Genomic DNA, 17559 nt, shown 5'->3' with positions numbered 1-17559 from the left:
TACTTTAACTGAGGTAAGTGAGGGATGAGGAATTTTTTGTATCGGGAGCTCAGCGGAGAATTACCAGGATAGTTTTATCATTGGGGTAGTTACTGTTAGTGACGCTGAACTTCAGAAGCTGGCAAGATTCAGGTTGGTATTTATAACGAATATTTGCATCAATAGACCCCTTGCATGTGACGTTACTCACTCGTAAAGCGCTCTCACTGCGGTCAAAAAGGGCCCTCTCTGAGGTCAAAGGAGGCAAATGATTGGACGATGGCTGTTCTTTGTGCGTTAAACAAGCGCATGAGCTCAGCGTCTGCGTTGCGTTTCGCCTTATGTAAGCGTTCTATAGATAGGCTGTACATGAATTTGTATTTTTAAGAAAGCAGTGAAAACGCAAGGTCGTACACTATTCCAATTTCTTGCGACTCCAATGACCAATTGAGCTGAAAGTTTCACAGGTCCTTTATTTCATTTGTATATGTTGGGTCACATAAAGCAGGGATACTGGTCCTTGACAATTACCAATGTTGGTTGATTGTTGGCTCTAAGATATTGGCCCCAGCTGGCAACTTCCACTTTGAGACATTTGAAGAGAGCGGAAGAAAAAAAGTTGCTAAGCGCAGATAATCATCAGTCAGCATGATGCATTTCTGCACAGGCTGCCCAACTAGTGAGAAGCTGCTAATAAGTCTGGGTTCAATTTGAAAGTTCTGCTTAAGCACAAAAAGTAGCTTATGTACATGTACTATAGCAATTTAACAAAATTATGCTTACCAGAGTAAGGTTACCAGCCAAACTAGAATGTCATGTGCACAATTTGTGACTGGTATCCTCATTTCTGCTACACAAAACAATATTTGAGCTGCCACTCCTGCCTCTTCCACAGACCACCCAGTGCCCAATCTGATCAAGTCTCCCTGGATTACATTTTGTCCATGTGGACCCTGGGTGGACAGGTCTACGTTTCCACGGGTCAATAACCAGTTTATTTTTTTTACCGCAATGCTTTTTTTAACCGCCAATATTTCTTTATTTTGTTCCCAGCTGAAAAAGTTTGACAACTAGGTTTATGGCAAAAGCGAAGATTCTTAAAATGACAGGTAAGAATGTACTTCAAGATGCGATCGCCATTTTATTTCCAATAAAGTGTTTTTTTTATGTCAAAAGTGGTTTAATTACACAGTAATTAATTGGTCAGTAACCTGATTTTACTAAGCAATGATTTTCAATGTACTACCTCCAAGCTTTTGTATGTTGTCTAATGTAAGTTTTGATCATGGGTTGCAATAAAATAACGAATCAGATTGAAATTTCAATCTCTGTTCTCCATTGTCGAATTTCTTTGTTTCCTCTTTCCTATAATAATTTGGGCCATGTATGGCCAAAGTACTGCCACGACGCATTACAGTTTTTTCCCCTTTCTTTGATAACAGACATTTGTTTAAAATGTAAGTAAAAGTAAGGCTTAAAGGCAGTGGACACTATTGGTAATTCCTCAAAATAATTAGTGGCATAAAACCTTACTTGGTAACAAGTAATGGGGAGAGGTTGACGGTATAAAACATTGTGAGAAATGGCTCCCTCTGAAGTTACGTAGTTTTCGAGAAAGAAGTAATTTTTCACGCATTTGATTTCGAGACCTCAAGTTTAGAATTTGAGGTCTCGAAATCAAGCATCTAAAAGCACACAACTTCGTGTGACAAGGATGTTTTTTCTTTCACTATTATCTCGCCATTTCAATTACCAATTGAGCTCAAATTTTCACAGGTTTGTTATTGTATGCATTGTTGATATACACCAAGTGAGAAGACTGGTCTTCGACAATTACCAATAGTGTCAACTGTCTTTAAAGGCAGTGGACACTATTGGTAATTACTAGAAAATAGTTATCAGCATATGGAATTCGGGCTTTCTTTCCCTTTTTAACATTAGTCTTTGAATGGTGAACATTTGCATAGCGGCAATAAATATTAAGTAAATGGAATTCGGGCTTTATTTCCCTTTTTAAAATAATCCTTGAATGTGGAACATTTGCATAGCGGCAATAAATATTAAGTAAATGGAATTCGGGCTTTCTTTTCCTTTAAAAAATAATCCTTGAATAGGGAACATTTGCATAAATGGGGAACATATATATATATATATAGAGGTATCGGTGGGGAGTAGTGAGAAATGGGAGTCTGGATGACTGGATGCGTGGATGCGAAGTGGGTAAGCTAGTCCGTTGTGGCTGACTGGGCATCCACGCAGCCTTGGATGATGCGTTGACGTATGAGTGTGGCCCTGGATTCTATAGTTGCACCAGCCTGACAACTGTTTATAAGCTTAAGAAAAAGCTGGGACACAGAGAACACTGCATGTTAAGTTAAGGAAGAACTAATTCAGAAATAGAAAACAAATTGGCGGAGTTCAATTCTATTTCACTTTAAATTAATAATCATCGATGACGATAGGAAATTGCAATGAGAGGCTCGAGTGTGGTTGCCGCATCGAACAGCGCCCTCTTTCTGTTGAACAGATGAGATGTTCCCTGGGACACCCCACCCAAACACCAAAGATTGAAGCATTCTGAATGATAAACGCATATATTAGTTGATCCACAAATTAATTTTGTATTTAAAATAAAAAGTGTACGCCCTTGAGCCACCCTCCCCTGCTCTAGCTGATGATCTGACAAACTGTTTGATGAGAGACCAGAATCGGGGGATGAGAGAGAGACGGGGAGGGTTGTTTTAATAACTGGTGAGGGCGCTATTTATCGGAGTTGCAAATCAAAACGTTGAAAGCACGTTTTGTACCGAATACTGAACGACATAACCGGGCACGAGTAAGAAAACGGTTCAATGCTTGCTGACTTTCGAAGCCAAGGGATGCTGGCCATGCCATCAGGATAAGGTGAAGGCTGGTTTTAGATTTGTTATTCATCCAAGTGTTATTGTGGTAAGTAACAACACAAATAGTACATTCTTCTTGAAGGAAAATCCGCAACCATTCCGGTGGTTTGCCGGTACGTGCTCGGCAATGGACGATACGTGTATTTGCGACACTTGACTCGACTGACGACGACAGCAACCATGATTATATTAACCAACTGACTCACGAAAAGTTTTACCACACACGCGCATAAGTTTATGCCAACATAGTTTATAATGTTTAGTATTTATATATGACATCATAAAAGTTAACGTCAACTGAAGACAACTGTTTAAATTGTTAAATATAATAGTTAACGGCACTTTCTGTAAAATGTCTTAATTATTTATAATTGTAAAAAATAGTAGTACACATTTAATAATAATACAAAAAATTGATGATGTTGACCATGTTGACGTTTCAATCATTCATGTTTTTTTGTCATTAAAAAATTTCGGCATCATGCCACCAGTTTTTCTTTCGTCATGTTCGTTATGAAATAAACTTTATTTAAATATTAATTTTAACAAGTATCTGAATCTGATTTACTTAACAGTACAGAGTCTAACAACCCATATTTTCGTTATTCAGTGCATTGTCGTTTTTTTGTAGAATTGTCAGAATTTGTACGCACCGGTCTTCTCAGCGTCCGCCATGATGTTACAGCGCTGGGTCAATAAAAACAATATGTGGCGACAGACAACCTGGGTTAGAAATAAATTATTTGCCAAGTCATTAAAATTAAACAAAAAGTTGGAAAAAGTTAACTGAATATCATGACTTCAAACTAATGTTCCCAAAATTAATTTATTCAGCAATTTATTTTCCATTGAAAATATCAGCGAAACTACGGTACGACTGTAAATAATCAAATTAGCACCTGTCGGTAGAAATAAAAGAATGTCGGCAACTCACAACCCCTCACGACAACTCACGGCAACCATTTTTAAATGCACTTTAACAGAACATTTGAACGTAATTCAACTGTTAAATATGTGCACAAGAGTCATGCATTTAAATCACTTTCAAACTGTTGAAAAAATTGTATTTTTAGCTTTAAAAAAAGGTGTTTTTTTACCCTGAATTTAGTAACGAACGGAAATATTCACCATATTGTCTTTCGACGTACTTGGACGATTCTATTACACCGCTGGGGACGAGGTTATTTCTGAGGGCTGAGGTTTATTTTTTTCGTTTTGGTTTTAGCTGCTGATTTTTTATTTCTTGAAAGTAACTAAGTCGCCACTCTGGAATTAGAAGTTAAAGGGGGAAACTTAAATATAATATTGTTTTAAACTCCATGAAATACATTAAAACAAAAGGTAAATAATCATCTTGCATATTGTATCACCCCTGCGGTATAATAGAATCATCCAAGTGCGTCGAAAGACAACATGGCGGATATTACGTCGTTACTAAATTCGCGTAGAAAACACTTTTTTATACAATTAAAAATACAATTTTTTCAACAGTTTGAAAATGATTTGGGTGCATATGACTCTTGTGCATATATTCAACGGTTGACTTATGTTCAAATGTTCTGTTAAAGTGCATTTAAAAATTGTTGTCGTGAGTTGTCGGTATTTAGTGCGTAGATCATTTTTAGACACGTTACAAGTCCCGCGGGTAAGGCGTTTTGGCCGCATTAGCTACCGTAGTTTTCAATTCGTGCCATGGCAGGAACTTCTAGCTATGCACGGAAAATAAAATCTGGCGACGGCGCGAATTCATGCTATTACACGAATAACGGAAATACGGGTTTGACTCTGTACTGCTCAACTCAATGAGTCAAATGAGATATTGTTTTTTATAAAAACGAATGAGAACGTAACCATAGACAATCAATGGCAGGGGCAGGATAAATGGAATGTTTTCCCGCATCATTATGAAACGGGTAGATTAAGAGCTTAAATACAACAGAGGGCGGGTATCATGGGAAGACCTTCTTGTACTGTGTGCTCAGTCGAAGGTCTTTACATGACGCCCGCCCTCTATTGTGTTGTGATGGACCGGTCTAAACATGGTATTTAAGCCAAGATGGCGTCTGACCGCTCTCCGTGTAATTTTTTGTTTGTTTACTGGTTACAAATTCAGACTTTTCATGAAGTTTTGCCATCACATATCTGTTTCTATTACAAAGCACTCATAGTTCTAATAAGTCTTTGGTTTATTTGCTGTTTTTTAGGTGTTTGAAACTTTTCTTCAGCGTTTTGTCGTCACTCTGGACTTGTTGTCGGCTTTTAGTAGAATGGTTGATAATAACGTCCGTCGATATATCGAAAATACTCAAAAACTCGATATTTTTTTGACATCGAAATCGCCGATGTCACTTTTATAATCATATCGTAATATCGGATTTTCGATATATATCGAAAAATTTCGATGTTTTGAAAATTTCGAAGTTCCTAAATGATATCGAAAATACCAAAAGAGTGTCCGATTATTTAAAAGAAATCTGTGTTTGAGTATTAGAAAAGCCGTCGTCGTTATGTAGTTTCATCATTTTGAGTTGCCCTATTAAATAAAATACGTTTTACAAGCAAGTATGTCTGCATGTTCTTTGTGTTTTCGCCATCAGCCGCTGGCCCGCCGCAGAAGTTCACGACCCCGCGGCGAGCGCACGGTAAAACCTCAAAAGAAACCGCCGCTGCTGCCCTAGCCTATCGGCTGTATAAGATGCAACTTCCCATTGTGCATGTGATCAAAATCAATGCGTCTTCATCACAGCATTATTGACTTTGCAAAAATACCCCGCAAAAACTTCCCCGAATCAACAAGACAAAACAAAACAAGGAAGAAAACAATCTTACAATAATCTTTCTATCAATCCAAGGTATCGTAATGGCGTCATTTTGGTCAAATAAAGCCTACACGTTGTGTTGTTTGGTGAACAAGCTAACATTTCCGAGGAACTATATGCTTCGCAGACCACGCTGTCGGCGGCTATTGCGTGCGTACCAGCGAAGACTATGCTGTTGTACGGTTTAAGCGTGCACACCAGCGTGTATGGTTATTGCAATTCGGGGGGAAAACCCGTTTGCCCAAGCATGCGCAGACACATGCAGTCTTTGGTCAAGGCGGTATCGCGTGATGCACTGCGTTATTTCGACAATAGAGGGCGTTCTAGCATTCAATGTTTCTTGCCTTGGTTATAGAATGCAAAGTAAAAAGACTACGAGCCTTTATTGGAGACTATGTGACTGCATGCTGCGTGCGTTGTATATTGTGATCGCTGAGTGGTAGGTCTGTGTTTTGCGGGACTTTCTAGTGATTTTTTTTCGATGATTATCTCAAACATTTTCAACCGTAAAGGTAGTCCGCGCGCCCGTCGGACAACTTGATTGACACTTCTATGTCAATGCATCGGCAACTGACACCTTAATGTCGGCGAGTCACGCAGCTCACTAAGGCTCTGTGTCATTTTGAGACGGCCAATCATGGCCAATCACGAATCGAGAATTGTGGTGAGCGTTCACCAATTGGCCAAGCCAGCGGTAGCGGCGATCATACTTTGTTGTAAAACCAGAAATAATCGGGGCGGGACTACGCAATCTGAAATTGTTTGGACTACAAACAAGTTCGGGGGATCAGACAAAAACAAGTTGAAATGTAACCCTATTAAACTGTCAGTCTATGGTATAAATATTTCTACCTCCATGAGTATACCAAGTGCTGTTTTTAGGCTTCCATCTTGCGCGCGGGAAATACTCGATATATCGAGTATACTCGATATTAATTTTTCGATATATCGATAATGGGAAAAAACTGACATCGACGGACGTTAGTTGATAACACTAACAGGCAGTTTAACTCAAAAATTACTTGGTAGTATAAAAAAACCTGTATTCTATTTTTTTCATAAAAAAAATATCTTGATCTAAAGTAAATTATTATTTTGTCTTGACTAGATGATAATGATAGCTGTCAAAGTCTTAGATTCATAATGGAAGCTGATGTGAGGTGGTGCGCCAATTGTAAGCTGAGAGGAAAGACCAAGCGCCTGAAACTGTTTCAGATCAATGATGAGTTGGCAGCACTACTTTGTGACAATGACGAGGTAAGAGATGGTCCTAAAGTTTTCACAAAGGCCTGGTCACACAGGCCCCGAGAATGAAAACGAGAACGATAAAAATGCACATCCTCAATTGGTTGACTAAACGTGTGCGTATTCTGTGCGTGGAGCAATTTAACCAATCGAGGGCAAGCATTTTTATCGTTCTCTTTCTTGTTATTGGTGCCTGTGTGACCGGGCCTTAATTGTTATATTGTTACTATTTATTATTACCTTTTACACAGATGTATACTAAGGACTGTACATTCCCGAGTTCTGTGAAAAAAATCCACCGGCAAATCACTCGGGTGGGATTCGAACCCACAACCTTTGCATCGCTAGACCACACCAAGTTACCCCGATGGCTAGATGCAGTTCGGATCATATGAGTTATCAGCCATGGCAGCAGGTTTTGCAAAGATTTAAAATACAACGTCTAGTCATGGGACTCATGGAGAGATACAAATATACTTATATTGACTGCCAATTAAGCTTGGGCGATATCGATTTATTTTATTCACGATATATCGCCGACAATATATCGTGATATTCGATATAATCGCGATTAATGAAATTTGACATCATCAGTCTTCAAACTCCAAGTGAAAATTGTAGAAGAGACAGTCATAGCATAAGAGAGGTGTTCTAATGACCTATTGTTCTGGTTTTACTCCAAACCTATGGGGTGCAAGATGTCTCAGCTAGCAAATACATCGCGATATTGAATCGATATTGCGATATATCGCGATTATCGCGATATATCGATATTTCGATTAAAACCAAATCCATCCGATATCGAAATCGTTTCTAAATTAATATTGCGATATTCGATAATATCGTGATATCGCCCAAGCTTACTGCCAATGAGGTAACTAGTGTACGTCTATTCCCCCCGAGGGACTTTGAGTGACCAGAAGAGGGTAGGGCCACTGATTTTCCGCGATCGCGGAAAACGGACGGAATTCGCGGAATCCGCCCTTTGAAACGGAAAACGGGATTTCAGAAAATTTGATTTTTTTTTTTTTTTTTTTTTTTTTCTTGACGCCAAAACTATTGAAATTGCATTCTTTATTAAGATTCTTTTTGTTAAACTAAAAAGGCATCAGAAATCAGACCATTAAAAAGTACGAGATCGTAACCGTGGATCATTCTGTTCTCCTTCACACCATCCTCAATGTTTACACACATGATGTACACACGTTGTTAACATGGTTAAGCGAAGGGCATTATTCGCGGCACGTTTTAAACATTTTTTGTTCACCCAAATTGCATTTTCTCCCTCTCTTTTACCAACAATAATACACAAACTAGCTTACCTATGATCTATAAGAACACATACAATGTTTTTTCATCTCGGAAAGGTCTAAAATAAAACCGTAAACTGTCAACATTCTGTCGCCAAAGCGAAAACAAAATGGCTGACATTTTGTTTGTGGATGGAGAATGGTCACGTCCATAGACTTGTTCCCAAGTCTTTGATCATGCTGAAACAGCGCCCTCTTGTGGATACACTCCTGTCATTAGCCTACAATGTGGCTGATGCAGATAATCAACTGCAGTTTTAGACTTGGAATCAAGTCTATCACATCATGTGCATTGATACTGCAGTCACAGTGCAACCTTTTTAGAACAGCAGTATACAAAATAATCCACAATTATAAAAAAAAGTATTTTTTTGAAATTTGTCAGTTCAAATGAACATTTTACGAAGTCAACAGTGCAACTTATCTCAAATTGATTTTTATAAGTGTGTCCCTGGGTATTAAACAACCTTTTATCTAATTAAAAAAACATGAAACGGAATTTTTTGTGCCTGAAACGGAATTCATGTTTTTGCCAAACGGAATTTGCACTTTTCTGAAACGGAAAATCAGTGGCCCTAAGAGGGACATTACTTTTGGGTCACTCACAAACTCGAGGGTAAATACTAGTTACCGAATTATGCCAGTCAATATGTGTTTCATATCACACCTCAATTTTAAATGTGAAATAAGAACAGAAATCTGGAAAAGAAAGGAAGTTTTGTAGTTGCTGTTCACGGTTCAAGTCAAGAGAGGGGGCTGTAACCAGGCACTAAAAAAGCCTGGCACTTCAAAGCCTAGTGCCCGGCGGCACTATTCCTGCAAAACATGGGCGCGCGATCACTAGACTAAATTAGTTCACCCCACACTACCGTTTTTCAGCCAACCAGAATACAGAACAAGCAAGAGGTGTGTTATAAATTCTATTATGTAAACGCTGCTGGTCAATCGTTCTCTCCCTAAATGTCGACAAGGCAAATAAAATGTAGCCGTTTAATGACTTGCTAGTAATTAAATTTCTGCATGAGCTTCCTTAGCAATAACCACTTCATCAGATGAAATCCAACTTCAACCACGGTCAGTCCAGCACAGTCCAATTAAAGGAGGGTAATGAATCAGTGCTGTAGTGTAGTGTGATAAAAAACCACAATACCTTTTTAGTCCATAACCAACACATTCTTGTGTAAAAATAATCTTACATTGTAAATACTTGTGTATAAATAATATTATAATGAGATTTTTGTTTTTTTCCAGTGTGTTAACCTAGGTGAGATTTCATCAATCTCAAGTCGCATCATACACAGAAAGTCTTCAGACATCCCGATAAGGAAGAAGCGTCGCCCCAACCAGACCCCCGTCTCTACTCCAAAGATGCCAAACACGCACACCCGGCCTCCTGGTTGTTTACCCTCACAATCATCACCACTTGGCACAAGCACAGACTCCCACAGGTTACTCAAAACCGTTCCAACTTCGGTAGCTATGCCACTGGTGCGACTGTGGAGGAACAAGAGCGCCCTCTGTTGGTTAGACGCGTGCATGTTTGTCTTAGTGTCCTGCCGTAGCTTGCGTCCCTGCCTTGTGAGACTCCCCGAGAAGTCACTCATTAGAACACTATGCAATGCATTTGAGAACGGTCAGGACACACAGTGGTCGTCCCAGTCAGGCAACGTAAACTCTCTTAAAAAGCCCGAGGAATGTAGCGCCCTCAACGTGTCTCCTGTCTTGTCTCAGTCGACCCAATCAACCATTCCTTCGTCTGCACTTGGCGCTAATGACGGTCAAGAACTATGCAACGCAAAGGCAGTGCAAAATGACCAGGATTCGACACACGCCATCACCCCAGTCGGTGGCGCTGATCACAGGTCAGTGGACCCACTGGGCGACGTCCGGAAAGAACTGTTTCAGAAGTTGCAGACGAAGTTGAGTTGTCGGCTCGGCCATGAGGAGTCTCCAGTGTTTGCGTTGCCTGCTCTTCTAAAGCTGGATGGGACTGTGGAAGAGCACTTCCTGTCTAGATATAGATGGGAATTCTACTGTGATCAGTGCGGACATGCAGATATCAGTGTGTAAGTACTGTACAAGACACACAGGCCCATTTTATAAAGCCTGGTTCTAAGATAAATAAGATTTAGAACAAGTCTTACAAATCCTACACTGGGAAATTCATAATTTGCACTGATTTAAACAGTACAGACAAAATTACTAAAATTTATCAACAAACTGACAGATAGATTAAACCGATAAAAGAAGGAATGAACACCAAGAAGGACAGAAAATTATTTTAGAATTAAAATAATTCTACTTTTTTAGAAAGTTAAACAAGTGAGAACTTGGAGTAAGCACTGTGAGCACTGTACTTAAAATCATTTTAAAAACTAATTGCAGTTGGGAAAAATAGGTTGCAGCATTGTGAGTTTTTTCCTGTTGAAAAGTGCGATCTCTCCGATGACTTAACTCACTGTCGCACACCCTGGATTATTGTATGGGAAAAAATAGCAAATGTGAAGGTTATTACATGATGTAAACATTCAGTGTGTTTGCTTTCGCAATTCTTGTAAATGATGAACCAGGCTTTAAGCTGTAGATGCAGAAAAATGGTACTGCGACGCATTAAAAACATGAAACCAGTTACAAACAATACACAAGGTGTTTTGGCTGTTAACCAGTTTCTGCTACTATAATCTGTTTCTCCAAATATCTACCACTACAAAGAGTTTGGTTAAGTGAAAATGTTTAAGTTCTGAAGTCCAAGTCTCCTAAAAGTTTGTGAACTATTGGAGCATTCATCCTTGATGACTGCATTGAGCCATTAAAGACACTGGACACTACTGGTTATTGTCAAAGACCAGTCTTCTCACTTTGTGTATCTCAACAATGCATAAAATAACAAACCTGTGAAAATTTGAGCTCAAATGGTAATTGAAATTGCGAGATAATAATGAAAGAGAAAAACACCCTTGTCACATGAAGTTGTGTGCTTTCACGTGCTTGATTTTGAGACCTGAAATTCTAAACTTAAGGTCTTGAAACCAAATTTGTGGAAAATTACTTCTCTCTCAAAAACTACGTCACTTCAGAGGGAGCTATTTCTCACAAAGTTTGATACTACTGTTTTATACCTCTCACCATTACTCGTTACCAAGTAAGGTTTTATGCTAATATAATTATTTTGAGTAATTACCAACATGACCAATAGTGTCCAAACAATACAAATGTTTATTTCTAAATCATTGATTTTTAATCATTTATTTTGTTCCCTCCAGGAATAAGAAAACAGTTATTACGTTGCCGTCAGTGCCTGCCGATTTCAACATGGCCAACCCAACAATGCTGCACTGCTGTACTCGATGCCAGTCCCAGTCTCAGAAGTCGCACCTTGTCTTTCATAGGTAAGATACAGACAAGAATTTTGTGACAGGTTCATGGACAATAGACTGTGCAAGTGAAGTGTGTATTCAAACATTTTTTTCGGACCACCATGGTTCCATATTCATTACTTTAACACTTCAAGGAGACAAACCCGCGCACAATAATTGGTCCCATGTTTGAATACTTCAGATGTATGCAAAGTCGATATTATGAGCTTGGAATCCAGGCCTGGAATTTCTTCTTTGAGAGGGCACTTCTCTTGGAAAGTCTTGAAGTCTATACGAAATTGTTAGAGGGGTATCAAGACTAGGGGCCAATTGCGTAGAGCTGATTAAGCACAAAACTTGCTAAGCACAGCAAAACTGTGCTTACCAGATTAAGGTTACATGCCAAACTGCTCAGTCTTGTGTACAATTTGTAACTGACATCCTACTCAATTCTGTCAAGTAGAAAAATGTTCAGCAATATTTTCTGCTTAAAGGGAAGGTACATGTTTGGTAATCAGTTAAAACAAATATGTGACCATCCACCACCAATGGGCTGTAAAGTTGACACTTTTACTGTTATGTGATTAATGCATTATTGGAGAGAGTGTGTAATCAGCTTCAAAATGATACCATCCACATTTAAATCAGACTTTTCTTGACGAAGTTATGATTTCTCAAAGCCACCTACTTTTTGTATTCAGTTCTCAAAGACTTCTTGAAAACCCAAACAATTTAATAGGCTCTGCAATGTGCAAGTGCGACTTTACAGCCCATTGGTGGTGCATGGTCACATATTAACTTAAAAACTGACTCGGTAACGAGCATTGGAAAGCTGTTGATAGTATAAAACATTGTGAGAAACAGCTCCCTCTGAAGTAGCATAGATTTGGAGAAAGAGGGAATTTCTCACTAAAATAATAAAAGACTTCTACCTTGAAGTCTTTTATTCCTATCTGAAAGCACACAAATTCGTCCAACAAGGGTGTTTTTTCTCTCATCATTTTCTCACAACTTTGATGACCAATTGAGCTCAAATTTCCACAGGTTTGTTATTTTATGCTTATGTTGGGATACACCAAGTGAGAAGACTGGTCTTTGACACTGACCAAACATGTACCTTTCCTTTAAGCAGCTCTATGAAATAGGGTCCAGGGGAAACGGAGACAATGACCTCCGAGGCCTTTGTGTAGTTTCAAGCCTTTGAACAATGACCTCCGAGGCCTCTGTGTAGTTTCAAGCCTTTGAAATAATCAATGGCAGTTCAATGATAATTTCATCACAGACACATTTTGAAAGTACTTGATCGATTTGACCGTAAATGTTGACTATTTTCTCTTTCTCGCTAGTTCTCCTGCGTGTGTGATGCTGCATTTCCAAGACGGTCTAGCCGACGGTGATTTCATGAGGCACAGTAGTTTCACTCAGGGAGGAGAGACCTATACTCTATCGGCAGTCATCCAGTATCGGAGAAATCCAAATCATTTCGTCACCCTGCTTCGAGATCCTGAATGTAAGTATGGATACTTAGACGTGTATGTCATCCCTTTATTGTAGCATGTAGATAACACCAGGCCTGGACTTACACGCAGGTCAAGGCCTCCGTTGCCCCTGGTTTGGGCCCTGGTGCCCCTTCAAAAGTTTCCCATTGACTTCAAGATTTTCCAATGGAAGTGCCCGTTGCAAAACGAAAATGGTCTTGCCCTTCCAAGATGAAAATCCAGGCCCGTTGCATTGGTAATTGTGAAAGACTAGGGGCAAGCAAAATCTGCGGTAAGCGAATTTTTGTGTTTAGTATAGCAAAAAAAACTTGTCAAGCGTAAGCGCGTTTCACATGTTAGCAAGAAAATTAGATTGCCATCTTGCGCGTTCACACTGGATTTGCATTGTTAGGTCATTTATTTTCATAAAGTAAGCGCTAGAGCATTAGCAAGCCTCCCGTGTGCTTACGGTTAGCAGCGCTATGAAATGGAAACTCGCGCAGAAAAACGTTACTGACAGTACTGCTTCTCAGATTCAAATTCTAGGACACTAAAACTGATATATTTTCACAAAACCAAATTACCTCAATTGAGAATCAATTCACTAAATTCATTCAATTATTTTTTTGAAATTAAGTGATTACCTATTAAATGTAGTTCTCTATTCTTCAACAGCTAACCATTGGCTGGAGTATGATGACATCCTTCCATCCCCGTTCATGTGGCAAAGACACAACCCACAGATACCCGCCAAAGAGATCCACGTGTTAATATGGGAACGTGTGACCACTCCGTGCACAGCATGCATCAGAATGCAGTCGGACGTCACCGCCTTGCTTGACTCGCTGGAACACAGCTCACTGCGCAGCATCCAAGAGAGTCAACATAAAACGAACACCAGACAGAGAGGAGATTCCCTCCGGAATAGGAAGAGCATGACAGTGGAACATTTAGGTAGCTCGCGATTATTGCATCAGAGTGGACCTGAACACCACACAAGTGATGGTCGCATCAACAGTGCAAAGTTTTTAAAGGGAGCGGCAGTTGGCGAATTGAATTCTAGCATCGATCATCGGAAAGTACACGAGGCAGTTGATTTGACATCATCGGAAACGAGTACTGATACAACTGACAATGGTGTTGCCGTTCACAAAGGAACTACACCCTACAGTAGTCAACTTCTTAACGCTCATCTAGAAGCTAGGACGGACAGGAATCACTGCGCTCCTCCTGAAGGTCCACTTGCAGTTCTCAACAACCTGCGCTTATTCAGACCAAGTGTCACAAAGAAAGACACTGAGGGCAGCAAACAAATGGAGCCGGTTATCGCTGCGAATATCAGTGCAAGCACAAAGCAGAAACCACGAATGCGTCCGCAGAGCTTCTTAGAGAAGGTGCATGCTCGGAGGAAGAATAAACTCGTAGAAAGGGATGCCGGTACTCCGGAAAAGCCCAACACCTTGTCAGTTCTAGATAGGATACCCCAACAGTTGTTGAAATACTCGGGTACAACGGGAGTTCGTTCTAAGAAGGGCAATACGGAAGATGATGCCATACAAAATTGTACTTCGTCGAGAAAGGAAATGTGTAGAACGGCGACAGTCTTGAGGCAGATCCCCAAACAACTCCTTCCAGCCGCTGTTAATGGTAAACTGTTATTGTCTCACAGTGAGCAAAGTCTTCGTGTGACGAGAGTTAAGAGCGTTGATTCTGTTCGAGGAGTATCTACGAAGGTGGGCAAATTCCAACCCTACGGCCACCGCAAGTCACATCCAGAACCTCTAGGTAGAGTGACTCAAGTCAATGCTCCGCACCAACAGAACGCCATGACTGTCGCTGTCGGTCCGTGTACCTCTTGGCAGAAGAGGGTCGGGAAGTTCTCCATGTCCTCATCCACAATGAGCAAGAGACTGAGGAGGGACAGCACGGATGAAAACAGTTACTCCGATCAGCCAAAACAGACCTGGTACCCTTCGTCCTCTGTGTCAAGTCCAAGTGCCTGCTCGGATGTTAGCTCGCTGTCAGACAACCAGTCCTTTGCCAGCGGTCGAGATGACCTGGCCGCCACGATAGAAGAACTTTGCAAAGCCATAGGCAGCGACTATTCGTGCACTCCCTCTGTCAGCTCGAGGTTCTCCAGTCCGTCGCCAGACATGTTTTACTCTGAGAACGTGAGCGATGAGGGGGGCCCTTATACGCTAGACAACTTACTTAATGACAATCATTGCCTTCTAAATGGTGATTCCAATCATCAATTGACTAATAATAGCGCGCACCAGGTGTCGGAACAACCCGGCGTAGGACACACGCCTTACACACATGCAATGGTCTCATCTATGCATCATCTTTCTGAACCATCAACGGCTCACAGAGAAACCCCTTTGCTCACTCCACACATCCCAACTCAAGATGTCACCATCAGTACTTTGAACTACCCTAAGGAAACTCATGTCTCCATTAGTGAAGGAACGCTGCCCTCTGTTGCCCAGACATGCCCAGCCAATAAGCCATTAAAACCACTTGTGAACTCTGCAATGTCGCCCTCTTGTGTGCCCAGCCCGCCAGCTATTAGCACAGTTGCCATGCAACAAGAGCTCCCCAAGCCATGTGATTCTGTGATCCGATCACATGCTCCCGGTAGTTTCAATTCATTAGGTGACACTACAACAGGTGCAATTACTTCTACATCGTTACCAGTGGCTGGTCAGGCAACTAGTGATGGACAGAGTGACTTTGACGATATCCTAATGGACTCCAAGTTGTTCGAGGAGAATTTGGATTTCATGGAAACGGATTGGAGCGGTAATTTTGTGGAGCTGCTTGCATAACGGTTACCAGCCTGACACAAATTATGCCAAAAAAATAGTTCCCTGTGATGTTGCTTCTTTACACTCTATGACCAGTGTCCAAATTCATAGAGCTGCTTAAAACCATAATGAGCCGCTAAGCATAACAAAATTACGCTTACCAGAATAAGGATTGTCAGCCAAAAACCTAAATTAAAGTAGTGCATGCCTTGAATTAACCCCTGACACCTACTAGCCATAGACCGATCCATTAAGCCCCGCCCATTGCGTATTGACCGATCACAACGCAACGAAGGTCCGACATGCGTGCACATATCTTGGCGCGCGCGGCAGAGTTGTGTAGAAAGGCATTGGAGAGCCATGTGTTCTTGCTCGCACGTGCGCCGTGGGCAGAGCCTACACGATCGGTCTATTGCCGTGGTGCCTTGTGCTTTTGCCGTGGTGCCCTTTGCAGTTCATGTTCAAGTTGTCCTCATAGAAGTGCCTCTTAACATCAGAGGAAAATTGCTGTGCCCCTTCATGAGCGAAATTCAAGGCCTGATATTGGTCACCTCTTGTTCTTCAAGGGAAAACGTCACAGCATTGACCATTATGAATGTTCAGTTCTGTGGTTCTAAAATTGTAGAGAACTGTTTTATCCCTAATTAATTTGCATATTATCATCAAGTTTACTTAAATTAAGATACTTTTTATAATTTATATATCAAGTAATAAAACCACAGCCTGACAAAATGGGAAGATTGCCAACGTTAGGGCTAAATAAGCTCAGTTGGTAGAGCAAAGGCACGTTAGTATGGAGGTCACAGGTTCGATTCCCGCTTAAGTAAATTTTTCTTTGTGTAACCAAAGATTTTATAATTTTTGTATACATGATCGGAGTATTTCAAGAGATAATTTTTATGTGATCCATGTTATTCTGTGCTTTTATGCAATACACTCCACATTGTTTCTGTAACACAAAGACATTTCGTCAAAGTTCAGCACGTTGTCATTCAGTTTTTCAATGGCTTTCTCCAACAGTTGTCACACAACTCAAGAGTTATACATGTTCATTGCCCAGTGACGTACATGTAGGACTGGTTCGGCACAACAAATAGCTAAGCACAACAAAATTATGCTTACCAGAATATGATTACCAGCCAATGTGCCTTTGTAATGAATTATGTTCCGCACCTTCCCTCTCCCTCGCCAGAAGTACCCATGTGCACTTTGGCAGCCATACTTCAGGCATATACTTGGTGACATGGTTGGCTTGTGCGTAAATCGCTCGCCTCTCACCAAGGTGACCCCGGTTCAATTTCTGGCCGGGGTCATATGTTAGTTGAGTTGTCAATGGTTCTCTGCTGTGCCACAAGGGTTTTCCAGACCATCTGGTTTTCCTCCCTCGGGAAAGATCAAACACTTCGATCTTTGGCTGCGCTCCAAGGTCATGATGGGTTGATGTGGCTGGCAGCCAAAGGCGCCTTTACATGCCTGCTTCTCGAACACGTTGTTGCCGCTGCAGTAAGTATGATTAGCCCCCCCAAATTATTATATACTGTTGCCAATCTTTACCAGAGTATGAATTTTGTATGATAACAACAAATAAGGCTTAAAGACAGTGGACACTATTGGTAATTGTCAAAGACTAGCCTTCACAGTTGGTGTATCTCAACATATGCA

The 17559-nt window shown here is 40.6% G+C and overlaps 1 protein-coding gene across 1 annotated transcript; it reads left to right on the top strand.

Annotated features, from left to right (window-relative positions):
- Nucleotides 1-2779: 2779 nt before the first annotated feature.
- Nucleotides 2780-17557, top strand: LOC117300633. Its single transcript, XM_033784315.1, has 6 exons — nt 2780-2928; nt 6810-6958; nt 9508-10322; nt 11520-11645; nt 12959-13122; nt 13766-17557. The coding sequence occupies exons 2-6, from the start codon at nt 6845-6847 to the stop codon at nt 15916-15918; spliced, it is 3372 nt and encodes a 1123-aa protein (XP_033640206.1). The 5' UTR covers nt 2780-2928; nt 6810-6844; the 3' UTR covers nt 15919-17557.
- The last annotated feature ends 2 nt before the right edge of the window (nt 17558-17559 follow it).

Source organism: Asterias rubens, chromosome 16, assembly GCF_902459465.1.
Source record: "Asterias rubens chromosome 16, eAstRub1.3, whole genome shotgun sequence".
Classification (NCBI taxonomy): domain Eukaryota; kingdom Metazoa; phylum Echinodermata; class Asteroidea; order Forcipulatida; family Asteriidae; genus Asterias; species Asterias rubens.
The sequence above is the reverse complement of the archived record's forward strand: the minus strand, read 5'-3'. Positions and strand labels throughout refer to the sequence as shown.

Excerpts from the sequence above, each read along its gene's own strand:
- LOC117300633 (XM_033784315.1), top strand. The coding sequence starts at position 6,845 with ATGGAAGCTGATGTGAGGTGGTGCGCCAATTGTAAGCTGAGAGGAAAG. Across the intron at positions 11,646-12,958 it reads TCGCACCTTGTCTTTCATAG|TTCTCCTGCGTGTGTGATGC; the intron begins GTAAGATACAGA and ends CTTTCTCGCTAG. Across the intron at positions 13,123-13,765 it reads CCTGCTTCGAGATCCTGAAT|CTAACCATTGGCTGGAGTAT; the intron begins GTAAGTATGGAT and ends ATTCTTCAACAG.